Source organism: Schistocerca piceifrons, chromosome 1, assembly GCF_021461385.2.
Source record: "Schistocerca piceifrons isolate TAMUIC-IGC-003096 chromosome 1, iqSchPice1.1, whole genome shotgun sequence".
NCBI lineage: Eukaryota > Metazoa > Arthropoda > Insecta > Orthoptera > Acrididae > Schistocerca > Schistocerca piceifrons.
In genome coordinates this window covers 1,214,152,457-1,214,180,431 of record NC_060138.1, presented here as the reverse complement: position 1 = coordinate 1,214,180,431, position 27,975 = coordinate 1,214,152,457, and the positions used below count along the sequence as shown (strand labels likewise).

Genomic DNA, 27,975 nt, shown 5'->3' with positions numbered 1-27,975 from the left:
CAGTAGTTAAATTCATGCTGTTTTATGGCGACAGTTTCAGATGGTGGTGTTGGCACTTGGGCGTGGGGAAACAGCACTTTCTTCTTCACCAAATGTGGCCATTATTTCTCCCAATTTCTTGTCAAAGTGGTCCAGTGGCTCACTGTATTGTTGTTCAGTGCTTATTTTTCCTATTTCTAAACTTTGTCATCACCATAACATTGCAAATGGCCTTGTCATGTTAGACACACTGTTTCTCTCCTGGGCACCGTCACGCAGCATCAGACTGGTTAATACTTGGACAGGCTACCGCTGGGAACAACAGGTGTCATTTGCTCAGGCTCACGCAAGTTGTTGAAGTGGCACCCAGTTGAAAGAAGTGCACCAGGTCATTGAGTGATATCATCATCATCATCACATTATCGGTATTACTATTACGATTACTGTTATTATTATTTCTTTCTTTTCTCAGACGTTATGTCTGGTCAAAAATGCAAAGTGACGTGGACCTTGATCAAGTGTGAGTTGCTTTTAACTGTACAGTATATGTTGCATTGCATTTAGGAACTTTCGGGTAATTGAACATGTATCAATAATTACAGATTTCTGTAGTTATATATATTAGTTTGGATGTAGCTATATTGCGTTGATGTACTAATGGATATTGTGTGGTATGACTCCTGTAGTTGATAGTATAATTGGTATAATGTCAACTTTATCCTGATGCCACATGTCCTTGACTTCCTCAGCCAGTTGGATGTATTTTTCAATTTTTTTCTCCTGTTTTCTTCTGTATATTTGTTGTATTGGGTATGGATATTTCGATTAGTTGTGTTGATTTCTTCTTTTTATTGGTGAGTATGATGTCAGGTTTGTTATGTGGTGTTGTTTTATCTGTTATAATGGTTCTGTTCCAGTATAATTTGTATTCATCATTCTCCAGTACATTTTGTGGTGCATACTTGTATGTGGGAACATGTTGTTTTATTAGTTTATGTTGTATGGCAAGCTGTTGCTGTATTACTTTTGCTACATTGTGATGTCTTCTGGGGTATTTTGTATTTGCTAGTATTGTACATCCGCTTGTTATGTGATCTGCTGTTTCTGTTTGTTGTTCGCAAAGTCTGCATTTATCTGTTGTGGTATTGGGATCTTTAATAATATGCTTGCTGTAATATCTGGTGTTTATTGTTTGATCCTGTATTGCAATCATGAATCCTTCCGTCTCACTGAATATATTGCCTTTTGTTAGCCATGTGTTGGATGCATCTTGATTGATGTGTGGCTGTGAGAGATGATACGGGTGCTTGCCATGTAGTGTTTTCTTTTTCCAATTTACTTTCTTCGTATCTGTTGTTATGTGATCTAAAGGGTTGTAGAAGTGGTTATGAAATTGCTGTGGTATAGCCGAAGTATTTATATGAGTGATTGCTTTGTGTATTTTGCTAGTTTCTGCTCATTCTATAAAGAATTTTCTTAAATTGTCTACCTGTCCATAATGTAGGTTTTTTATGTCGATAAATCCCCTTCCTCCTTCGTTTCTGCTTAATGTGAATCTTTCTGTTGCTGAATGTATGTGATGTATTCTATATTTGGGACATTGTGATAGTGTAAGTGTATTGAGTGCTTCTAGGTCTGTGTTGCTCCATTTCACTACTCCAAATGAGTAGATCAATATCGGTATAGCATAAGTATTTATAGCTTTTGTCCTGTTTCTTGCGGTCAATTCAGTTTTCAGTATTTTTGTTAGTCTTTGTCTATATTTTTCTTTTAGTTCTTCTTTAATATTTGTATTATCTATTCCTATTTTTTGTCTGTATCCTAGATATTTATAGGCATCTGTTTTTTCCATCGCTTCTATGCAGTCGCTGTGGTTATCCAATATGTAATCTTCTTGTTTAGTGTGTTTTCCCTTGACTATGCTATTTTTCTTACATTTGTCTGTTCCAAAAGCCATATTTATATCATTGCTAAATATTTCTGTTATCTTTAGTAATTGGTTGAGTTGTTGATTTGTTGCTGCCAGTAGTTTTAGATCATCCATGTACAGCAAATGTGTGATTTTGTGTGGGTATGTTCCAGTAATATTGTATCCATAATTTGTATTGTTTAGCATGTTGGATAGTGGGTTCAGAGCAAGGGAGAACCGGAAAGGACTTAATGAGTCTCCTTGGTATATTCCATGCTTAATCTGTATTGGCTGTGATGTGATACTATTTGAATTTGTTTGGATATTAAGTGTGGTTTTCCAATTTTTCATTACTATGTTTAAGAACTGTATCAATTTAGGATCTACTGTGTATATTTCCAATATTTGTAGTAACCATGAATGGGGTAGACTATCAAAAGCTTTTTGGTAATCAATGTATGCGTAGTGTAACGACCTTTGTTTAGTTTTAGCTTGATACGTCACTTCTGCATCTATTATCAGTTGCTCTTTACATCCTCGTGCTCCTTTGCAACACCCTTTTTGTTCTTCATTTATAATTTTGTTCTGTGTTGTATCTGTCATTAATTTCTGTGTAATGACTGAAGTTAATATTTTGTATATTGTTGGTAGGCATGTTATGGGGCGATATTTAGCTGGGTTTGCTGTGTCTGCTTGATCTTTAGGTTTCAGATAAGTTATTCCATGTGTAAGTGTATCAGGGAATGTGTATGAGTCTGCAATGTAACTGTTAAATAATTTAGTTGGACGTGAATGTGTTGAGGTGAACTTCTTTAGCCAGAAATTTGCTATTTTATCTTTTCCAGGGGCTTTCCAATTGTGAGTAGAATTAATTGCTTGGGTGACTTCATGTTGCAAAATTATCACTTCAGGCATTTGTGGTATCATCTTGTATGTATCTGTTTCTGCTTGTATCCACCGTGCATGTCTGTTATGTTGTACCGGGTTTGACAATATGTTGCTCCAGAGGTGTTCCATGTCTGTCATGTTTGGTGGATTGTCTATTTTAATGTGTGTGTTATCTATTGTCTGATAAAATCTCTTTTGGTTTGTGTTGAATGTTTGGTTTTGTTTCCTTCTATTTTCACTTTTTTTGTATCTTCTAAGTCGTTTGGCCAATGCTTGTAATTTTTGCTTCTTTTCATCTAATTTACTTCAGGGACTCACACCTAGTGAGTACGTGGCTAGCGACCACGGGGTCCCGAGCTGAGTCCTGGCATTGCTTCCACTTACTTATGCCAGGCTCCTCACTTTTATCTTTCCTATTTGGCCACCCTCGGCCAACTCTTGTTCTTTTCTGACCCTGACGCTATTAGGTTTCGAGGGCTAGGGGTCTTCCATTTCCAACCTATACTTCTACTGAGCCGAATATCTCCCGGGATAAGGAGATTACCTTCTATCAAGTGCCAACGGCCTTCTAGGAGGGCGGATGAGCGGCTAGAAGGAAGGGCACTCTCTTGCCCTTGGGGTGGGAAACTGCTCCTAAAGGCGGAGGAGCCACAAGGTGGCCAACGGCATAGAATGGAGAAGGCAACGGGAAACCACTCCATTAAAGACCCGGGTGGGTATCCCAAGTATCAACAGCTTATGATGGAAAGCTCTTTGGTTAAATTCTCCGGAGGTAAAATAGTCCCCCATTCGGATCTCCGGGCGGGGACAACTAAAGAGATACCAAAACCCAAAAGCATTAATGTAAGAAGGATAGCAACATGGAACGTCAACTCACTTCTTAAATGTGGTAAACTGGAAAACTTGAAAATGGAAATGAAACGAATGGATATTGATGTACTGGGAGTCTCAGAAATGAGATGGCCAAATGCTGGCGACTTTTGGTCAGGGGATTACAGAATCATACACACTGGAACAGCATACGACAGTCCCGGGATTGCAGGAGTGGGAATTATCCTCAATAAAGAGATGGGGTTAAGAGTAAAAGGATTTGTTCAACATAGTGAGAGGATAATTTATGTCCGATTGGAAACTAAACCAAGAGACACAATCATAATCCAAGTATACATGCCAACTACGAGGCACGAGGATGATGAAATCGACATGATGTATGACCACCTTGAAGAAGTAATTGGCAGAATTAAAGGAGCTGAAAACCTTGTCATCATTGGAGATATGAATGCCGTTGTTGGGGAAGGTAAAGAAGAGGATGTGGCAGGAAATTTTGGATTAGGATTAAGAAATGAAAGAGGGGATAAACTTGTAGAATTCTGCCAAAGAAATAAACTTTGCATTACAAATACCTTCTTTAATCATCATCCAAGAAGAAGATATACTTGGAAAATGCCTGGTGACATTAACAGATACCAAATTGACTTCATAGTAGTGAAGCAAAGATTTAAAAACCAAGTTAAGGACAGCAGATCATATCCAGGCTGTGATGTGGAAAGTGACCACATACTTGTTATGATGACGACTGAACTAAAATTCAAGAACATTAAAAGAAGAAGTACTTGTAAATGGGATTTGACAAACCTGAAAAACGAAAATACACTGAAGCACTATCAACTAGAAACAGACAAGAAAACAAATACACAGGGCTGCAATGACATCCAAAGCAGCTGGGAAAAAATAAAAACTGGTATTTTAGAAGCAGCAGAAAAAGTAATAGGAAAAGAAAGGACAGAGAAAAGGAAGGAATGGATCACTAATGACCTACTAAATATGATGGAAGAAAGAAGGAAATTAAAAAATTCTGTGAAGAAGGAAGACCGAGAGAAATACAAGAGTCTGAAAAACAGAATCAACAGAGAGGCAAAACAAGCAAGAGAAAAATACCTTGTTGATCTCTGTATTTCAGTTGAGGACAACATGAGCAAGGGAAATATCGACAAGGCCTATAAATGTGTGAGACATTGCTTTGGAGACAGAAGAAACAAGTGTAGGGCTGTGATGGATGAAAATGGCAATATGTTGGATGACGATGATGAAGTTGCAAGAAGATGGAAACAATATATAGGAAAACTGTACAGCGGACCAGACCTGTCTGAAAACATCATGGAAGAAGAAACAGAAGTAGATGCACACAACATAGGTGAACCTATATTAAAGGTAGAGTTTGAACTAGCTCTGAAAAAATTGAAAAACAACAAATCGCCTGGTATAGACAATATCCCAGCCGAACTTTTGAAATCTGGAGGAGCAAAACTGAATCAGGAGTTGTATAATCTTGTTTTCAACATGTACAAGCAGGGTAAAATTCCTACACACTTTGAGAAAAACATTATGATCCCCATTCCAAAGAAGGCAAATGCTACAAGATGTGAAAATTATAGGACACTCAGCCTAGTTACTCGCACCTCTAAAATATTAACCTCAATTATCCTAAAACGCATAGAACAAAAAGTCAAAGCTACACTCTCCGAAGACCAGTTTGGAAAACATACATAGCTTTCGTAGATGTAGAGAAAGCCTTTGATAATGTTAAATGGGATAAGATGTTTGAGGTACTCAAAACAGTAGGAATAGACCATAAAGATAGAAAAATGATATGGAACCTGTACAAAAACGAGACAGCAGTTATCCGTGGACGGACAAAACAAGAAGAGGTGCAGATACGGAAAGGTGTCCGACAAGGTTGCGCACTATCCCCTGTTATCTTTAACGTATACATTGAAGAGGCGCTGAAAAAAGTAAGGGAAAATTCACAGTCAAGTGTAGTAATTCATGGCCAACGAATAGATATGATAAGATATGCCGATGATATAGCTGTTCTGGCTGAAAGTGAAGAAGATCTTGTAGTCCTACTGAATAGAATGGATAAAGTTATGGGTGAAGAATATAATATGAGAATTAATAAAGCAAAAACAAAAGTAATGGCATGCGACAAAGAAGATCAAGTGAAAGTCCAAGTTCATGTAGGCAATGAACTGCTTGAACAAGTTGATAAATTTACTTATCTGGGCAGTAATATTACCAGGGATGGAAGGAGCAAGGCAGAAGTGAGAAGTAGAATAGCTCAAGCAAAGGCTGCTTTTAACAAGAAGAAAAACATATTAACATCTAAGAGCATCAGCCTTGAAACCAGGAAAAGATTTTTGAAATCATATGTGTGGAGTGTGGCATGCTATGGGTGTGAAACATGGACTCTCGGGACAGAGGAACAGCAGAAGCTAAATTCTTTTGAAATGTGGTGCTATAGACGCATGCTCAAAATAAAATGGATCGACAAGGTCACCAACGAAGTGGTTCTGGAAAGAGCAGGTGAGAAGAGAAGCTTCTGGAGTTTCATTGATAAAAGAAGAGTGCAATTTACAGGCCATCTATTAAGACATAAAGGACACCTGAACACAATCATAGAGGGATATGTCGAGGGAAAAAGACCAAGAGGAAGACCACGACTGAGGTACATGGATCAAATCGTGAAAGATGTGGGATGTGACACCTATAAAGAAATGAAGAGAAAAGCTGAAAGACGCACAGAATGGAGACAAGCTGCTATTGTAGCTGTTGCAAACCAATCCTTGGATTGACCACTACAGAAGAAGAAGTTCATCTAATTGCTCTATCGCTTCTTGTTGTGAGATTTTACCTAACCTTTTTCATTTTTTGTCTGATATTTCATTTCTTATAAATTGTGTTAGCTGTCCGATGTCTTTTCTCATTTCTTCTATTCTGATCTGTAGCCTGTGTTGCCATGCTGGTTTTGTGGGTTTCTTCTGTGTGTTGGTTGGTTCTGATCTATGCCTAGTGTGTATATTTAGTGTAGTGAGTGCTCCTATATAAACCAGTAGTTGTAACTCTTCCATAGTTGTATTTTCGATTATTTTGTTGTGTATGATTGTGTTGATAGTTGTTATTGTTGTTTCGACTTTTGGGTTATTTGTTGGTCTATGCAAGAATGGTCTAATGCCTGTATTTGTGTCTTTGTATTCTATATATGTCAGCTGAAATTTTTCTTCTATATCTAACATGTGTGTCACTTCGTGTTCTATTTGTGCTTTTTCTGGTAGCTGTCTTAAGATTTCGTTTTCCTCTGACTGTTTAATTGATGCGTGTTGTTCTTTGTTTGTTTGCTCTGGGATGTTTGAGTCCATTACTGTATTTTCTTCTTCTTCTGATTGCACATTATTTTGTTCCAGTATTTGTTGTACTTGTTGTTTGATGTTCTCTAATTCTGACTGGGGTATCCTGTTATTTTTGATTATTACACGGATCTGATCAGCTAGTCGTTGTTCTGTTAAAAAATTTAATTCGGTGTATCTGGTAATAAATATTGTGTATACTTGTGATCTGTATCCAGTTGTGTTGGTTCCTAAGTTTGTTGCTTGGTAATAACAGAACATGAGGTGTCGGTTAACTTCATCAGACCATCTCATCCTCTGTCTTTGTTTTCCTTATTATTATTATTATTATTATTATTATTATTATTATTATTATTATTATTATTATTATTACAGTTTCTCAGTGGGACTGTTTTTATCTCTTTTGGAACAAACTGTGTTTGCCTACTTTGGAACAGAGTCACAAGAAGCAACCATTCGCTTTAATTGTTTGCTAGGTTTCAACAGTGTTGTGATAAATTCAGGTGTCATTGACGGTGACTTTGTGAAGCAAAATTTGTTTGTGTATTGCTTAAATTGTTATAAAAGCTGCTTAGAATTTGAAATCTGCCTCTACTTCTTTTCCACCATCAGAAATCGTAGCATTCATTGATAACATGTTTTCTTATTGACAACTTGTGAAGTAAAATATTAATTGCCCAAGCGCCATTTCCTTAACTCTATAGCGTCTGCTGCTTTTTCCATCTTTGTTCGATGATCAGCAATAGTGTTGGGGTGGATTTCTTCAGTGTTTTATTCCATAAGTGCGTCTTCGAGATGCCTAGCTTATCCTTACCAGAAACAGATGTGAAACAAGATTTAAAGTTGTTGAAGCAATGCCTGGCTGTTGTTGGTGGTGAAGCATCAGCATAAACAGCATCCAGTTTCACTTTGACCATGTCACACATTATCCCACCCACAAAGAGAAAATGAATAACTGAACAATACTGCACTTTCTCTGTCTCAGTGGGAACCATAGAACACAATGCAATAAAATAGCTGCCAATTCCAAACCAACATATGAATCAGTGTCATTTTTGTTTTAATGTGTCTAACAAATTATAGTGCATTATGATAATGCAAGTTTTCTTTATCAATGGCATCTGTCTTCAAACATGAGTAGGTCTATATTAGCTGAACCATCCTGATAATTATTTATAATTATTTGTGAATAGTGTGCCACATGAAGTACCTCTTTGTATGTGACCCCCCCTCCTTTTTTTATTTTTTTATTTACTGATTAGCTGCTTACCACCCTTCCAGGCATTCATTAGTACATTCTGTGCTATTTGATACTGGAGGACTATTGTGTCATTGAATAGGAACAATGATATATAGTAGGTGACTGGAAAAAAGGAACTTTCTTGTTTTCAAGAAGGGTTGTTCCAGATGTGCACATAACCATAGATTTATCACAAACATCAGTTTGTTGTTGAAGTTTGTTGTAGAAATGGGTACCTATTCAAACTCATACAAGATACCCTTTCTTAGGCTGGAAATCTCTGTAGGAATTCACATGGATTCTGTAAGCAGCTGTAATGTAAGACTCAGTTCATTCTTTCTGTCTGTGAAACCTGTAAGACAGCAGGCAATGACATTGACGTTAATATCATGTATCTTGAGTTCTAGATGGTATTTGATAAAGAAAAATTGGACCAGCTTTTTGGCTGGATTGATGGCTTCATGGTAAAGAGAGATTGGTACATCATTCTCAGTGCAGAGAAGACAGATGTGAATGCTAGATTTGTTATCAGTAGGTTCAAACTCCTCGCACATATTACAGATGTGCTTTGGCAGCTCAAATGGAAATCACTGGAGGGAAGGTGGTGTTCTTTTTGAGGAGCAGTGTTGCGAAAATTTAGAGAACAGATATCAGAGATTGACTGCAGAATGATTCTACAGCCGCCAATGTACATTTTGCATAAGGACCATGAAAATAAGATTACAGCTCATATGGAGGTTTACAGACAGTTGTTTCCCCCTTACTCTGTTTGCTAGTGGAACAGGAAAGGAAATAACTACTACTACTACTACTACTAGTAGTAGTAGTAGTAGTAGTAGTACAACAGGGCACACTCTGCCATGCACTATGCAGTGGCTTGCAAATATGTATGTAGACGTAGATGCCCCATGGAAGTTTGTGGAACCTATACTGCTCACAATATATGAAACCCACCTCTTTGGTAACATTAAAAGCTCTGTATAGTTGTTGACAGATGCAGATCTTTATAGCAAAATTTCAGTTTCAGAAAATTGCAGTGAAAGGTTTGTTAGGCACTGGAAAAATCCCTTTATCTGGGAGAGTGTGTCCAGAGTGATGTAAATTGGAATGACATCATAAAAAAAAGTTACAGGAAAGGCAAACATTGCCAGAAATTAAGGTTAGAGAATAGTTTGTATGTATGAAGCTGGTATCTGTACAGATACCACTGGTGATCTTGCAGCTATGGAACAATGAAATTTTAATGAAATCCAGACCATTAGCTGGTTGCAGGCATTGATAAATAGTTGAAAATGTGGGTCTCACAGGGAACGTGCCAGAGATAAGTCCCTGCAGTCGCACTATCGTCTGTGTCCTCGGTGGCTCACTCGGATAGAGCATCTGCTGTGTAAGCAGGAGGTCCCAGGTTAGAGTCCCAGTCGGGGCATACATTTTTCAACTGTCCCCGTTGATATTTATCAATACTTGTTAGCAGCTAAAGGTCTAGCTTTCATTATAATTTCATAGTTCATATGTGGTGATGTGTTGCTGTTCCACATTTCGTTAGGAAACCCAAGAAGAGCAGTGTAGATGCTGATGCACATAGTGAAGTAAGTGCAGCTGTATGTTCAGGTGGTGCAGCGGTTACCCAACTGGATTCGCATTTGGGATGACAGAGGTTCAAATCCCTGTCCGTCCGTCCAGATTTAGATTTTCTGTGTAAATGCCAGGATGGGTTCTTTGAAAAATAACACAGCTGATTTCCTTCATCCTTTCGTAATCTGAACTGTTCTCCATCTCTAATGATCGCATTGTCAATGGAACGTTAAGCTCTTCACCTTCCTTCCTTCCCTTCCTTTGTGCGTTCAGTATTACAGCAACAGTATAGAACATTGTTCCATTAGACTAACAATACAGTGAAGGCTTTCATGACCATGATGTCATAGTTGCTGACAAGTCTACCAGGCTGTATGGCCGTGGTCGAAAAAACTTTTCAGTTCCTGACAAGTTGGCAAGACTCAGTGTTACCAGAAGCACCTTCGAAGATGTCCATCACAGCTCTGAACAAAACACTGAGATCCGAAAAGTTTCTTTGACTGTGGTCATATGGCCCGGACGACTCGTCAGCAACTATTAGACCTTACTTAGAAAGGATCACTGAACGTGTGGGCAAAATTCCCCACTGAGCAGGTATAAGTCAGCTTTCTGAAGCAGCAGCAAAATAAAAGATGAGACAACATACTCTTATATGCTACAATACTTTTAGCATAGTAGATCCTGAAATTAAAACAATATCAGAAAAACTAGTCTAAAGTAAACTATTTAGTGTTCAGAGAAACATTGCAAGAGTAAGATTGAGCCTTACTGTGAATGCTGTCCGTTGGCATGGAGTGAGATAGTTGTTGATTGTAAGAAGCTGGAAATCACTCTTAATGGTGTCAAGTGATTGGGAGCTGCAATGAAAGGGTGTATGGGGTAAATGCTGAGAGATGTGTATTGGAGATACCAGTTGCATTTCAAGTACTAGCCTCTCCAACCGGTATTATCTCCTTGGCTGGAAGTACAGGATCCATCACCGCTTGTCCACTCAATGGTGAGTGGCATGTCAGAGGCATGTTAGGGACAGGTCTAGAGGCTCTGTGCGGGGGACACAGGGATCAGGGAGAACTCAGGTTATTACACCCATTCCCTTAACCAACAAGTTCAACGTTACTACCTGCCACTGAAACTGAACCTGAGTCAGTGAGGCTTACGTAACCTGTTGAGAAAAACGCCATGTGCTCTGTCAAGGGAAAGCAAACACAAAAGAGTAGAGATATGTCAATCACCAACATTTAAAGCTTGCAGCGAATAATGGTACCCCTAGTGAAATGCCAGCTTTGGAGGGATCACCTTATGCACTCTGTGTATACACCTAGAGGCTTTGTTAAATGCATTGAAGACACTGATCCGGTAGCATTGAAGGAACAGTGCGCAACCAACTGCAGAATGTGGCGCATGCTGGATTGAATTATGCTTGTCATCTGGGAGTCAGAAGTTGCATTTGGGCATTTTAATGACTGGCAAAGAGAATTGGGAAGACCAGCCTTGCTCACAATTTCAACAAATCTCACAGTCTGTTGCATTGTTCCCAGAACTGATTGGAGCTGTCTGGTTCAGAGCTGAGTTGAAGGCTTGAACCAGAGATGTTGAAGGTTCTTTGACTTCCTGAACTTATGTCAAAGGGTTGAGAATTGTTGGGTCCCCCTAAATGGGTCAAGGGTGCAGTACACATCACGGGCTGGTACCAATGTGGCTGGCTGTGTTTGGAATGTACACAAGATAATGATACCTGTAGAAGACACCAAAGTTCTAGGGTATGATTCAAAGAAACGACTCCCACAGATATAACAATTAAAATCCGAGTGATCAGTTGCCAAAGCTTTCACAACAAAGTCCATGGTTCAAAGTAGTGCAAAAACTCGGTGGAGGTCATATAATATACTGCCAGAAAGTGGCTAAAACTCAACACTATCAGCTTTAAAATTTCCTAGATCTAATAGTTTGGGATCCCACTCATGATGGAAATATCCTAGACCTAATAGCGACACACAAACCAGATCTCTTTGAGGATGTTCATGTTGTTGATAGCTACGTAACTAGTAGAAGAGTTCATGGTGGAAGGGACCCTCCGTGTGCGTGCGTGGGGGGGGGAGAACCTTCTAAAGAAACAGAAACTAGTGCATAATAGGGGTCAAAAAAGAAGGAAAAAAGTGTTGGGCTATAGGTAGAGAGATACTGAATGAAATGTATTTCAGCTGTCAAAAGTGTTGTGAGAAGCCTTCAGTGTCTACTGTAGCACAGTATCATTAAAAGATCTCTCACAAAACCCAAAGAAATTCTGGTTATATGTGAAGGCTGTCCAGTCACTCATGGATGACATTTGAAATGAAATTGAAGGTAACAAAGTAAAAGCCTTACTACAAAATTTCAAGAATCAGTATTACATGAAAACTCTAGAAATAGTCTTCAGCATCCTAGACATCACTCCTGTATGGACTGTAAAGACAAAATTAGGCCAAGTACAGCACACATGAAGGCATGTAAGCAGTCATTCTGCCCATGCTTCATAAACAATTGGGACAGGAAAGAACTCTGGTAAATGGTACCATGTGTAAAGGTGTTTGGGGGGTGGGGAGCAGACACTATTGTGTGTCAGAATGGTTGACTCAGGATGGCGTGCAGGATGTTGGGTGGGAACTAACAGTTCCTCAGTGGTCGTAGGATCAGAAATTCTTAATTATCAAATACATTCTCAAATGATGGCTGTTGGCAGTGGCTTGAAGGTGTGTGTTGAACCCCAGACAGCAGTACTTGCCTCAGAAAATCCAAAGGTGGCATACTTGGCCACAGCGGTATGTGGTTGCTGGGTGGGGGTGCTGGCTCAGCTGAGAACAGTGTCAGCTTGCGACCCTGCAGACATGGTGCTGACATCAGGAGTCTCCAGTTAGGCAGAACATGTGTGGTGCTGGTGCTATGGCAGTTGGTCAGGAAGCTGGTTTGCCCACCTGGCCGTGGTTTTTTAAGCCTATGCTGAGGGGTGTCACTGCGACACATGTTAAATGTCCTCTGCCGTGCTCTTAAAATTGACTGTGTATGTACGTGTAGAGGTATAAGATCTGGTGACTGTGGTTGACCTCTGCCAGTTTATCAGTTTGGGTTCGTAGCATCCAGGTGGTGTCATACATTGGCATCAAACTGAGCTGCAGCTCCTTCGTTTTGCAGCCACACTGCCTGACAATCCTGTTGTGACACCCCTGCCTGAAAGGAAGGAAGGGCCCCTCCAAGGAAAATTAGGTGTATTGTTTCTTCAGTCTAGCTGGCATTGGATGTGGTCTATCTAGATGACCTAATCACAAATAATCACAGTTTGTACATTCACACTTAATCAGTGTGGTGTGTGGAACCCCTTCAAAGTTGTATTAAAAGTCTTGTTCAAAGACAGCAGTGTGAGCTGAGTGTGGACCACCAGCAAGATTTTTTGCACTAGTTTATGACCACAGGTGAAACTTCGGTCCACTACTACACTCTAGAGATAAAACAAGTCAAAGCAGCGGAAACATGTTGATTCACCACCACCAAAGAAAGCACAGGTAATAGGGTCAGCCAGATAGGTCACGGCATCAGTTTTCGGGGATGCAGAAGGTATTCTGCCGATAGATTATTTCCTACTGCTCAGTCACAGGACAATACTTCGTTAGTCTCCTGGACCAACTGTAGCAGAAGATACATAAAAAAGACCAAGTTTGATAAGCAAGGAGGTCCTCTTTCATCAAGACAGTGCGCACCCATACACATATGTGCACACACACACATGTCGTCGCCATGGCAAAAATATATGGGATAAAGTACATATTATTGCTACACCCACCTTATTCAACTGATTTGCTTCCACCAGACTATCATCTCTTTGCAAAGTTCGAATGTTTCCTCAGTGGATGAAGATTCTCTTCAATTGAAGAACTAACAACTGAAGTTAACTGTATTTTGCAGGCCTGGAGGAATCTAATTTTCATGATGGGATCAAGGCATTGGAACATTGCTGGAAGCTAGTCATTGATGTACAGGGAAACTACATTGAAAAATAAAAAAGTTTCACTGAGGTGAGTCATTTCACTTTGAGAAGTTTTCAAACCCTCGTACAATTTGGGAAGAACTCCAGGCAGTAATTGTGGTAACTACTTGCAGCTTTCTGGTCCCTCATAGTCTTTACTTAGTGACTGTGAGCATCAATGTGATAGGGAGTGTTTTTGTTGGGAAATCTTTGTGCAGGCGATCACCCAGCAGCTCCTCCGATGCCCTCAACTGTGCAGTACGCTGCAGCATATTGGTCGTTTCATTACTTGTGTACTGGTACAAGTTTTAATGTTGTCGACGTCGGTACTGCACCGGTACATGATTAGACTATCAAATTATGATGGAGACTGACTCGCATGTGCGAGAACGCTGTTAGGTTTGGTCTCTGAATATACCTGATGAGTAATGGGTTCCATAGCAGGCTTATAATCAGTTTTGATTCTACTGTTATTGAACTTTGATCTCCCACAGTGTCAAAAATGTGCATTTCTGGAAAGGGGTTCTCCACTTAGAGAATGGCCAATTTTCTGTCCCACACAATATACTAAGCATTGCTGATACTTTTCTGATATAACCAATATGGTAAAATAATCCAGAAATAATTCCCATAATTCTCATTTTTAGTAGGGTAGTCCGTGTTAGAATTAGTCACTGGTACTCTTTACAGAATTAGCTGACAGTGGCTGCTCTGCCAGTTAATCTGACTTGTTCCACATCCATGGAAGCTCTGTCTCATGCTGGGATTTATGGAATACCTCGTCTGTTTTTTCAGTTACACAGATATGTTTATAAAATGCAGTGGTACTAAGGACATTATAAAACAGTTCCCTCATTTACTGTTGATTCTCATATTTTTACATGCATCAGCAGTCCATCAAAAGGTGTGAGAAAACCTGTGCACCTTTAATAAAAATGAAATTACTTTTAACAATATCCTGGATTTTTCATTGCTTTAATGAGATAAGTAATAAACTATATTCCTTACCTTTGTACTGTGTCTCTTGTATCGTGATCTAGTTGATGTAACTAGCGTAAACGATAATCATACTATCAGTATATAAAGCATGCCAAGAAACAGAGCTCCTTCACAGTAGCTAGCTTCTTTGACCGATGGGGGTGGGGGGGGGGGGTTAGTGAGGAGGCTGTGCCCCTATGCTCATGGCTTTGCAGAGATTAGTATTCTTTTCTTTTGGCATTTACTGTGCTCCTTCATTGAATCGGCAGTTACAAAATCAGTAAGTACGTGTGTGTGTGTGTGTGTGTGTGTGTGTGTGTGTGTGTTTGTGTGTGTGTCCTGCCAGAACCCAAATGTTGTGACTGCACTTGCATCATAACTGAAGGGAAAGGAATACGTAGTTTCCAAAGGAAAGCTATAAAGAACAAACTACCATTATTTGCAAGACAAATGCATCTCACCAAATCATTGTGTAGTGTTATCTGTGGATGGCCAAATATTTTATATAAAAAGTTTACAGCAATTTATATACTTTTTAGGGACTGGAGAGGACTGGCACAGTTGGTTGGCCTGCACGGTGAAAAAATTCCTCAGGTTTCTTCAAACCCAAATCCTACAGAACAAGTTTTAAAGCAATGGCAAGAGAACTCCATAGGATTGCTACAGAAGTATTTGGGAGAGCTGGATCGATGGGACATTGTAGATGACACTGAAGTTCTAATGAGTAAGTCAGTACAATATGTTCTTCAGCTATGTGTTGAAATATTTGTATCTGTAATATGACAAAATTTAGATAGTTGCTGCTGGATTATTAAAGGTTGCATTCATAAATGTGACAAAGCGGTCTTTCTCTTGTATCACTCTAGAGATGGTATCCTAATGGCAGTATACTGACAGTTGCTTTCAAATGAAGGTAAAATCATTAACAGATTCAAATTTTATTGTATTTGGAGCTTTATACTTGTAATAATGGCAGATGATTGCAATTGTTCCTAGACAAAACAGGAATTTAAATGTTATTACATTTACACTCTATTCTGTATGTTATACTTCAATGTGTAAAATATGTAAAATAAGGCTAAGCAACCACTGACCTATAGAGAATATGTGCGTGGTACACAGAAACATGTAGTAGAAAACAGTTAACATTAGATTTTGAGCTCTTGCTCTTTTTCCGCTAAGAGTACACAAATCCATGCCAACTCCTACTAGAAAAAGAGCAAAAGCTTGAAATCTGATGTTAACTGTTTTCTACTACTTGTTTGTTTGTGTGTACCACACACATGTCCTGTATAGGTAAGTGACTGCGTATTCCTTATTTTACGTACTATTCTACCCAGAAATTTCCATTATTGTTTAGCTTTTAAAATAAGTATTTTTCTTCTTTCGCAAGTAAACGATGAGGAGGTAAAGGTAGGTGAAACACAAGTTTTTATAATGATTGAGAAAACAGCTTTTGCAAAATTACTGGCTTTGCTGTGGATGTGGTAATATATAAAACTTTGATATTGCATATAAAAAGATAGAATTAAATTCTGCTAGTTGATATTGCATCAGAATAGATATTAGTTGTGGTAGTCCTGTATAGTAAAAATTTTTGACAGCTGCATGTTGTCTTTTTTTTTTAAGTGCGGGGGTGGGGAGAGTTAGCTAAGTATGTTGTTGTTGTAGTCTTCAGTCCAGAGACTGGTTTGATCCAGCTCTCCAAGCTACTCTATCCTGTGCAAGGTTCTTAATGTCCCAGTACCTACTGCAACCTACACTCTTCTGAATCTGTTTAGTGTATTCATCTCTTGGTCTCCCTCTGTGATTTTTACCGTCCACACTGCCCTCCAGTACTAAATTGGTGATCCCGTGATGCCTCAGAATATGCCCTACCAACCGATCCCTTCTTCTAGTCAAGTTGTGCCACAAATTTCTCGTCTCTCCAATTCTATTCAATACTTCCTCATTAGTTATGTGATCTACCCATCTAATCTTCAGCGTTCTTCTGTAGCACCACATTTCGAAAGCTGCTATTCTCTTCTTGTCCAAACTATTTATCGTCCATGTTTCACTTCCGTACATGGCTACACTCCACACAAATACTTTCAGAAATGACTTCCTGACACTTAAATCTATACTTGATATTAACAAATTTGTCTTCTTCAGAAATGCTTTCCTTGCCATCGCCAGTCTACATTTTATATCCTCTCTACTTCGACCATCATCAGTTATTTTGCTCCCCAAATAGCAAAACTCCTTCACTACTTTAAGTGTCTCATTTCCTAATCTAATTCCCACACCATCACCCTACTTAATTCAACTACATTCCATTATCATTGTTTTGCTTTTGTTGATGTTCATCTTATATCCTCCTTTCAAGACTCTGTCCATTCCTTTCAACTGCTCTTCCAAGTCCTTTGCAGTCTCCGACAGAATTACAATGTCATCAGCGAATCTCTAGGTTTTTATTTCTTCTCCATGTATTTTAATTCCTACTCCGAATTTTTCTTTTGTTTCCGTTACAGCTTGCTCAATATGCAGATTAAATAACATCGGGGAGAGGCTACGATCCTGTCTCACTCCCTTCCCAACCACTGCTTCCCTTTCATGTCCCTCGACTCTTATAACTGCCATCTGGTTTCTGTACAAATTGTAAATAGCCTTTGGCTCCTTGTATTTTACCCCTGCCACCTTCAGAATTTGAAAGAGAGTATTCCAGTCAACATTGTCAAAATCTTTCTGCAAGTCTACCAATGCTAGAAACATAGGTTTGCCTTTCCGTAATTTATTTTCTAAGATAAGTCGTAGGGTCAGTATTGCCTCACGTGTTCAAACATTTCTACGGAATCCAAAGTGATCTTCTCCGAGGTCGGCTTCTACCAGTTTTTCCATTCGTCTGTAAAGAATTCGTGTTAGTATTTTGCAGCTGTGGCTTATTAAACTGATAGTTCGGTAATTTTCACATCTGTCAACACCTGCTTTCTTTGGGATTGGAATTATTATACTCTTCTTGAAGTCTGAGGGTATTTCGCCTGTCTCGTACATCTTGCTCACAAGATGGTAGAGTTTTGTCAGGACTGGCTCTCCCAAGGCTGTCAGTAGTTCCAATGGAATGTTGTCTACTCCAAGGGCCTTGTTTCAACTTAGGTCTTTCAGAACTCTGTCAAACTCTTCACGCAGTATCATATCTCCCATTTCGTCTTCATCTGCATTCTCTTCCATTTCTATAATATTGTCCTCAAGTACATCGCCCTTTTATAGACCCTCTATATACTCCTTCCACCTTTGTGCTTTCCCTTCTTTGCTTAGAACTGGGTTTCCATCTGAGCTCTTGATATTCATGCAAGTGGTTCTCTTTTCTCCAAAAGTCTCTTTAATTTTCCTGTAGGCAGTATCTATCTTACCCCTAGTGATATGTGCCTCTACATCCTTAAATTTGTCCTTGCCTCTACATCCTTAAATTTGTCCTCTAGCCATTCCTGGTTGGATGCTCTCACATGCGCTGCATTTTCCGGTGTTGTTGCAGTCCAAGGTCAGCCAGTAGATTTTCATTTCACTGCAGAATCCAATGTTCTAAGGTTTGATACCCAAACTCGAATAGTTGTTCTATCAGGAACAGAATCATGTTGGCCAAGTTCGGACTGAATATGAAATGCTTGCTGAGTAGTAATCGCAAAATCATCTTTACAAATATACTTCTCCAGGAAAAATGTGCAGTACTCATCTCACCTAACCAAGCCATTGCTCTTACTGAAAATAGCAGGTGTACCGCTATCTATTGATACACCATCCACACCAGTACCACTGGAACAACTCACACATGCTTTCTCCAGAAATGGGACATCTGTTTGCCACTTCATGTAGATATCTTGACTTTCAGATGGTGCATCTTTGAATGTACCAATAGGAACACGTGTTGTTGTTGTTGTTGTTGTTGTTGTCTTCAGTCTGGAGACTAGTTTCACACAACTCTCCATACTAGTGTATCCTCTACAAGTCTCTTCATCATATCGTAAATATGGAACCGTACATCCATTTGATAAATAATCTGCTAACTGTAGTGAAGAATTGCTCTCCTCTGGAATTTCTTCTCCCCTTTCATACACGTGTGATGCCGCCCCCTCCCCCCCCACTCTCACCTGCCCCCCCCCCCCCCCCACCCCCCACACACACAGGTGTGCATGCTCACCTATTTCCCTCAATTATCAGACCTAACTATTCCTTGATGACTAAGAAATTCAATCAATCCTTTCTTTTAGTCAAGTTTTGACATAAACCTCCCCCCCTCCCTCCCCAATTTGACTCAGTATGTCCTCATTCATGTATCTTCTGAGATAAGTTGGGGGATCAGTAATGCTTCACATGCTTGCATATTTCACTAAACATGTAGGTAATGGCACTGTCTCTAATCTAGATTATTACCATTTAGATTCTTACCATGCTTGCAGTAGGTAGTGACATTGCCCCTGATGTAGATTCTTACCATAAGACTTACATTGTTCCAACAAAGATGAAATTGCAAAAGTGCATTCAGGATTTGTGTTGTGTGATTTGACATGAACACTGAGTTTCATTGCTGAAATCTGTTTTATGAAGTGATGAGTATATTTCATTTGTATAAAAAATTGTGTTTAACCTTCCTTCTTTCCTTTCATTACACTTTTAATATAATCATTTTATTACAGTGTCATGTATTGTCTTTTAAAAGGAGAAATTTAGATTTCTGCACAGGAACGTAATTTCAGAACAGTAAGTATAAAAGAAAATAATTTCTGACATTTAAATTTCTTTTTCTAATTTGAAATATTGATTTTTTTTCCCTTTCTTTTTTATCCACCAAGAAAAATGATGCCATTGAATACCTCAAGTCTGTTGAGAGGGCTTCCTCGTCAGCTTCTGTTCTAGATGTGGAAACAGATAAGCAGATACTTACCAGAGGTTTGTATGATGCTATGTGTTATGCATAAAGTATAGTTGTTCAAGAAAATGTAAGAAATGTGTAGAAGGAACGTTGTTAATATACTGTTTCGCCACTTTTACCCCACGATAAAGCTGTGATTCTATGGAGATAGGTTTTGTGTGTGTGTGTGTGTGTGTGTGTGTGTGTGTGTGTGTGTGTGTGTGGAGAAGAGAGAGAGAGAGAGAGAGAGAGAGAGATTAGTGAATCATTTGCAGAGGAATCATTCAAAATGCAGTATCATTCTGTTCCACAAACATTGACAGGAGAGGGCCTGCACCCATCTCTTTGATCCAAAGCATACTCCAGATGCTCCTTAATATTAAAATACAATAATTGGACAACTTAGGGGTAGGTGAATTGTGGTTTATTCATTTCATGGGTCACATTTACAAACAGTTTTTTTTTTTTTTTTCTTTTTTTTTTTTTTTTTTTTTTTTTTTTTTTTTTTTTTTTTTTTTTTTTTTTTTTTCTACAGCCAGACATATCAGAAATTAACATTGTCAGCTACAGCAGTCATTATACTAACAAAGAATAATGTTACATTAAAGTGGTGGTCTGTGAATAAACAGGTATGTTTCCTCTGCAGGATACGTAACAACTTTAATGTAACTCGAATAGCCAATACATCACTTATAATCCAGTGAATAATACAGTCCCCTTGTCTCTCGCAATTTTTTTTTTACCAGAGGACTGCCGTCATCATTCCTGTCTAAAAAGTATGGTTCATTTGGAAGTGAGACATTGGCTGTTTTTGCACTGCTTGTTCTCTTTCCCAGTGAAGTTAAACTGTTGCTTTGCTTGCTGTTTGAGAGCACAGTGGCTTAAAGTCTTAAGGTGTAATGTTTAGCATATTGCAACAGTAGAACACTACATGAATGCAGTGTTAAAAATACTGTTGTGTTCACTATCATTTATACACAAGTCTGCAATTACAGCTATTGCTGCATGCACCAGCAGGTAAACGAGATGCTGCACCCATGGTACTAGCCTACCAGCTATGTGCTGAATGTTAGAGTTCTCTGCATTGCACATTGAAATGCCAAACTTAATTTGAAAAATCCAAATGTGAGTGACTGACTGTTATCAGCATTGTAGTGCTGTGATTTGACATTTTTATCATAGAAGTGTTGGTAACAGTTTAAAAGAAAAGCTCCAATACATGTTGGAACTTTGCTTTTTGTCCATCTTTGTTTTGCTATAACTTAATTCTGTTTGTTTTAATTCATTTCACTATTTTTTTGAAAAATTGTTCATCTCCATCTATATCCATACTCTGCAAGCCATGCACAAATTAGTGGCATATGGTACTTATCGTTGTACCACAGATTAGGATTGCTTTATGTTCCATTCATGTATGAAGCCAGGGAAGAATGACGGCTTTAATGCATCTATGCACATTGTAATTAACCAAACCCTCTTTTCAGGATCACTGTGGGTGTAGTGCATAGGGGGCTGTAGTATGTTCCTAGACTCTTCACTAAATAGTGGGTCTTGAATCTTTACTTACAAGCTTTTGCAGGTAGGTAGTGTCTATGTTGAAGCACTGGCCAGTTCAGATTTTTCCGTCTGTCCATGATGCTCTACCAAGAGCCAAACTGACATGTGACTACTGCATTTGTGCAATTTTTTATATTTGTGACAAAAGGGTAGTGCTTGTATGTCCGCCTCATGCAGGGTGACAATTATTGAACTATATGAAAAAAAAGTAAATTAGTTACTGACTACGGCATGCACACACTGTATTAAATATGTAAACATCACTACAGGAATTTAGATGTAGGTTATGACATGTTTGATATGCCTGCCATTGTTGGCAATGATGTGGGCACAGAGGGATAGAGAAATTCTGCATGACCTGCTGAAGTGTCCGAATGTCGTTGCTTTCGATGACCTCCTGAATGGCTGTTTTCAGCTTGGCAGCTATTTTTGAGTCATTGCTGTGCACATTGTCTTTATCATAGCCCATAAAAACAAGGCACATGTGTTCAGATCCGGAGAATATGGCGGCCAGTTGAGGCCCATGCCAGTGGTCTCTGGGTGCCCCAGAGCCAGAATGTGGTCCCCAAAGTGCTCCTCCAGGACATCACGCTCCTGCTTTGATGGTGCTGAACTTTTCAAAATCGGGGTCACTTTGGATAATGCGGATGAAATCGTCTTCCAGAACCTTGATATACTGTTGAGTAGTCACCATGCCATCAAAGAATATCATACTGATTATTCTGTGGCTGGGCATAGCACACCATGCAGTCATCCGTTGGGGTGAAGAGACTTCTCGATCGTGAAATGTGGATTCTCAGTCCCCAAAATGTGCCAGTTTTGCTTATCGATGAACCCATTGAAATGAAAGTGGCCTTCATCGCTAAACCAAACCGTACTAATTCCAATCATGCTCCATGGCCAACTGTGCAGTTTGAATGTCCTAACGCAAACCTTTCAGAAATTACAATGATCTTTATTTCATATAGTTCAATAATTTTCACCCTGTATACAGTAATAGCTGGAGCATAACACAGGCAAAAAAATTAAAAAAAATGGAGTTAATACGTGAGATTTTGAAATTTAGTAACATCTGTTCACCGAAATGGGGAAAAGGATAATGTACAGTTAGAGATAAGGAGTTTGCTGTTGACTAATGACCTAATTTCGGAATCCAGAGCACCTACAATAATGTCATTTAGAATTTGCAGTAACTGACACTTCCCTTTAGCTTCAACAGATATGCCCTTTTTCCTCAGCACATTGAGAGGATTATACCTATTCTTTCTCAAATCAACATCTCGCTGTCTTAACACTTATTTATTGTACCAGGGATGAATGAGGTATCATCTGAAAGGTTTTTTAACTGGCTTCTGACATTGCATATCGATTTTGCACTAAAACTTATTATTTGTGGAAAATTTTAACATAAGAAACTTTTAACTATCACAGGCAAAAGGACATCAAGGATGCTCAACTTCATACCTGTATTTTACAGAGCTAACTTATTACTCAAGAATAAAAGACTCACTTTTTGTGTTATTGTATTACAGATTTATTTACTAGATAATTTCTTATTTACTGGATTGTTTCTATACAGCATTGTTATAGATAATAATTGCGACCACTGCAGTAGCCCATTATTTCTGCCTATCATACAAATTGACTTTTCTAAACAAATATACTTTCCAAAATGACAAACATTTTTTTCATTTTCACCTTGAATTATGATTCACGTGTTGCTACTATGGCCTAACGTGCTTACTGTAATTGAATTTTGTTCAAAATTATGTGCATGGAAATGTATATACAAGGATGTATCATAAATTCGTGATTATTACATCACATCATGCAGTTCCTTTTTAAAGATGTTTTTTCTTCATTCTTAACCCAGTGATTACACCTACTCCAAAAACTGTCATTATTTAAAACTATAAAAGTGTGAAAGTTTTACGTGTTTACAATTAAAGCTCAGCTGATTGACACTGAGAAAACTGTTCTAATACCATGTATAAACTTAGCACCATTGATCCAAGCATACCTTTTCAGTTTACAAGTAGTAGTTCACATATTAAAATTGTGTGTCTGATCACTATAAACAAATTGCAGTGGCATATGCTTCAAAGAGTGAGACTGTACTTACTAAATCCAGCCTCTGCTCTTGGACAGTTGTATGTAGACTTTTCAAGGGTAACTAAATCAAATAACATTTTTTTAGCAATTAAAGAAAATGAACAATAAAAAGTACACAAAGATTACATTCCTATATCAAGTATCGTTTACACCAAGGCACTGCAATGTTCTGCCAAAAAAATCCATTCCAAATTATGTGCTTGGAAATATATATACAAGGATGTATCATAAATTCGTGGTATTATTTCACATTGTTTGGTTCATTTTTAAAGATGTTTCCTCTTCATTCCCACAAATACCAATATCCCGGCAACTACACTTGTTCCAATACTCAAAATATTGTCATTATTTAAAAGTGTAAAAGTTTCACACAGGTCCCCTTGTTTTGATAAATTTCAAAAGTTCCAGATTCCACTATATTTTTAAGTTTGTGTGCATGCGCGTGTGTGTTGTTTCCCCAACAGCTCTTCCTTGTTTGATAGCTGATATTGTTTATCTTTCATTATTTCAATTCCATTTTGAGTTAGTTCATATTATATGTAAGTTTAGTATTTAAAATTATGAGCAGCCTTGCTTACCTTCAAGAGGTGAAATTCCAGTATTGCCAACAGGTACATATAAAAATAAAAATACACAGCACTGTTCTAGCTTTCAGAACCAATAGTTCTTTCCATAGAGAGGAGAAGGGACAGGACCAGAGAAGGTAAAAAAGGAAGGGAGTGGCATACAGATCCCAGCATGAAAGTGAGAATATGTTTTCATGAGTGAATATTCCTTTTGTCTTCTTTGATAAAAATGTTTTTGTACGACAGTTTATTTTGTGAATTATGCTATTGCCGACAGTGAGCTGAATGTTTTACTGATCATTATTTTCAGATGATGTTATTCGTGCAGAGAAAGGCTTAAAGCCACAAACTTACAGTGCCTTTTTGCTGTATGCAGATGAAGATGAGAATTTTGCAATGCAGGTTGTAGACCAGATGGAAACAAAGTACAAATTGAAGGTATCACAGTGTATAAATCATATTTGTAAATGAATGTAGTAAAATTAATGTAATATGCTTGTCTGTTGCCTCATGTTACTGTAAATGGATATTACCTCAGGTAATTAAAATTATGGGGTGGAAGAAGGACGGAGACAGCTCTCCGCATGGCCACTTCCCCTGAAATTATATTCATAGGTTCGGGTCTTTGTGAATAATCCATCTCTGATGACCATGGCTCCTCTTGTAGCTACAGAATGTTAAATGTACTAGTTCACATCTGATTTGCTACCACTTCTGTTGATGCTGAGTCCTAGTAGAATGAAGTATAAGATCTTTGTATGTTTTAAGGGGATCTTATGTCCATTTGTATAGCTGCGTTCTGCGGCTGATGACTTTTTCAATTCTCTGAACTGAATATATTGTTTATGTTCAGTACAGCATCATGACACTGTTTGTATTTCTGTCATGGTACTAAGACAGTCTTATACTGAATGCAGAAATTGTATCATTTTCCACAGCAGACAGGAAACTGATCTGATACTATGTTTACCTAGTATGCGTCCTGTTTTACTTGGGATTGCTTCACAGAAGGGCAGAATGCTGTTGCACTATTTTTTTTTCCATTGGCTGAATGGCTTTGGGCTTTCATTTATCTTGAATACATACTTCATACTCAGTGAAACCTTGCTTTTACACTTTTCAAGGGCCTTCAAAAAATGGTGTAAAATGCAGGAAGATGTATAATGCGGGAAATAATATTTTAAGGTGTAAAAGTTACTTATAAGACACCCCTTTGCATTTTTTGCAGTTTAGTTATTATATATGTATATAATAGGCATAAAAATACTTGGCAGGAACTTGTTTATTATGTAATAAAAGTTTATCATCTAACAAAAACAATTGATGTAACTGGAACTTACAACGGTCTGGGAAGTAGGAACGTTTGACTCGATATCGTGCATGATAATTGATGTTTTTGGAAAGCCTGCAGCTGTCATTCATTATTTAAATAATGAAACACTGCACCAGTTATGTATTTTTCATGCTTAGCTCAACGCGTTTCGAGAATTATTTCCCATTGTCAATTGCAAATATTTACATAAGTATTTTGTGTAGTGTTTGCATATGTGTTGTTCTGTCTCTTGCACTGTAGTCGTCTCCTTGAGGTTATCGGGTACTCTGCCATCTCTGTTACGTAGAAAACCACTCAGACGCAGACAGTCATTTACATTCATTGTTCGTATGTGTAATATCACAAAAAATACATATGTAAATACTGCACTTGACCATGAGAATAAATTCTGGAAACATGCTTTGCTCAGCATTAAAAAATACGTTTAAGCAAAAAAACATTTGAGCAACGCAAAGTGAGAGAGTGGTATCAACTAGGGCTACACATGGCCAAATATGGTTCGACCAGTGAGCTTAATACTAAACTGGAGAGACTACTACACGAACTTCATGTACAAAGCAAAGCCATGACGCATGGCATCACAGTTGCCATGTTAAACCAGGGCAAGGTGTCAAATTGTTCTGCAGCATAGAAGAAATGCAGTTACAATTTATGTACACCAGATGAATGATGGTGTGTGTGTGTGTGTGTGTGTGTGTGTGTGTGTGTGTGTGTGTGTGTTTATTGTTCACTGTTAGCTATTGCCTTGTATCTTCTAACCATTCCATGCAAGATCAGTTTCGCAGTTATTTTGTCGTGTTTACATACGCAATTTCCATACTGCTGCTGAGGCTGCTACCAAATTATGCTTCTCAAAATCTTATCTTTGTGCAACAGATTTCTTGCTGTCACTTTTCACATTTTATTTTCTGAATGATGCAAGGATATAGTGATACAAGAGACCAAAACATTGACATGAAAAATTAATAAGCCTGTCATAAAATTTTTAGAGATTGAAGTAAATCTCACTAGAGCAGAACTAAAGCATTTTTCTTTATGCTGCACTATTTTAAACACTGCTACAGATGGGTGAAGCAAACCACATCTGTCAACCTTCATAGTAATGGCAACTGGATTTGCCACAGGAGTCTTGCAGTAAATGTGATCATTTGGGTTCACAACATATCCTGATACATAATAAATAATAATGTCCTGATGTTCACTGAGTAGTGTTGAGATCAGGAGCATCAAAGTAACTAGTATCTTCACTATCATCAGTGGACTTATCACTTTTCTTCTTATGTCACATAAAAATATGAACACAGAAAGAGCTCACTTTCTCAATGTCGTTTACATTACTGGAACTGTAATGTGTTGGGATAATTGTTCCACCAAACCTTCATCTAGAACTCTATTATCATATCATGTTGTGAGAGTTCGTATGTTAAAAATACTTGAGAGGTTCAGTATCCTGAAACAGAAACACCTGGGAGACACTTTAAACACCATTAATCACATCAAAAATCCCAGCACAAATGTTTTTCGTGGATGTACTAATGCACACACTTCATCAATCCTTAATGTTTGAAGGAAGTTTTCTGTACAACAAAGAAATTCAGTCCAATAATTTACATTTTCAGTTCTCAGTGGTTTTTAAAGCGCTTAGCATGAACATTCTTAAAGTTGTGCCCATCAAACAGTTCATCAATAATTCTGATGAATTCTACAGTGGCAGAGGTGTCCTGAAAATTTGGGTGCTGCGAAGTCTCTAGAAATTCAGTGGCAGGAGCAGCACTGGAGCTCGTTGTCGTGGCTACTAGAGAGAGACATTCTTTTTGTTATTATAGAAAGAGTGAATTGGCAAAGTTTAAAGATTCACACTCATAAGTGCAGATAATGTAACTTCAAAATGAAGTCCCACTTCAGATCTCCAGCTTCACAGTTAATAATTTTCTTTTGGGCTAAAGTATTATGAACTAATTTTAGCATATGGCATGGATCACGAATTGCATGAATATTACTATCATTTGCTGGATGCTTGAAGTAAGGGGCAAAATTTTCCAGATTCAGTGAGCACCCAAGATTCTTCAGTGTCTCACTATTGACAGCAACACCATCACATCGCTGACCTCACAAGAATACCTACAGAAAACAGTTTCAGTATACAAACACTAACAGTTTGTCATTACATCTGATGGTAGTTTATCCACAAAGAAATATGCAATTGGGCACTTAAACTTTTCAGTATATGACACCATCTGAAGAACTAAAGCTTCAGTAGCCAGTTATTCTGCATCTATAGTCACAACATTGCGCAAACCAGCATAGTCTTCATACTGTTTTTTGTTTTTCCACACAGGGTGCTTCATAACTGACATACTATCAAAAATAAGTGCACACTCTTTAATATATAATTTGTCACTGGTATTATGTTTTAGATAGTTGGAAACCTCTTGTGGATAGCCAGGTTCACAATTTACTAATGACACCCAGCCATGAAGAATACTGGGATGGGGCAAAAGAAACATAGAGCATACAAGTCTATATTCTCTAGGAGAATAGAAATGAAGAATGAGGACAAATTGTTTGGTTAGTACACTGTATCACTGAGTTGCACTGTTTTTCAGTTGGGTAAAAATAAGGTCTAAAGAAAAGCCACTAAGATGTTCACCTGACGAACACTTTACAAGTTGTCATTTACACAGTTTCTTTCTTTTTTCTTTTTTTCAGCACTCTCTCCCCCTCTCTCTCCCCCTCTCTCTCCCCCTCTCTCTCCCCCTCTCTCTCCCCCTC

At 38.3% G+C, this 27,975-nt stretch overlaps 1 protein-coding gene across 1 annotated transcript in view; it reads left to right on the top strand.

The window, feature by feature from the left end:
* LOC124802673 (myeloid differentiation primary response protein MyD88) overlaps positions 1-27,975 on the top strand; it is a 108,322-nt gene that overhangs the window by 21,347 nt on the left and 59,000 nt on the right. Inside the window, exons 3-5 of the mRNA XM_047263593.1 lie at positions 15,290-15,472; positions 19,576-19,673; positions 24,181-24,308. Of these exons, the coding sequence (XP_047119549.1) occupies positions 15,290-15,472; positions 19,576-19,673; positions 24,181-24,308 (409 nt within the window). The remainder of the gene's footprint in view (positions 1-15,289; positions 15,473-19,575; positions 19,674-24,180; positions 24,309-27,975) is intronic.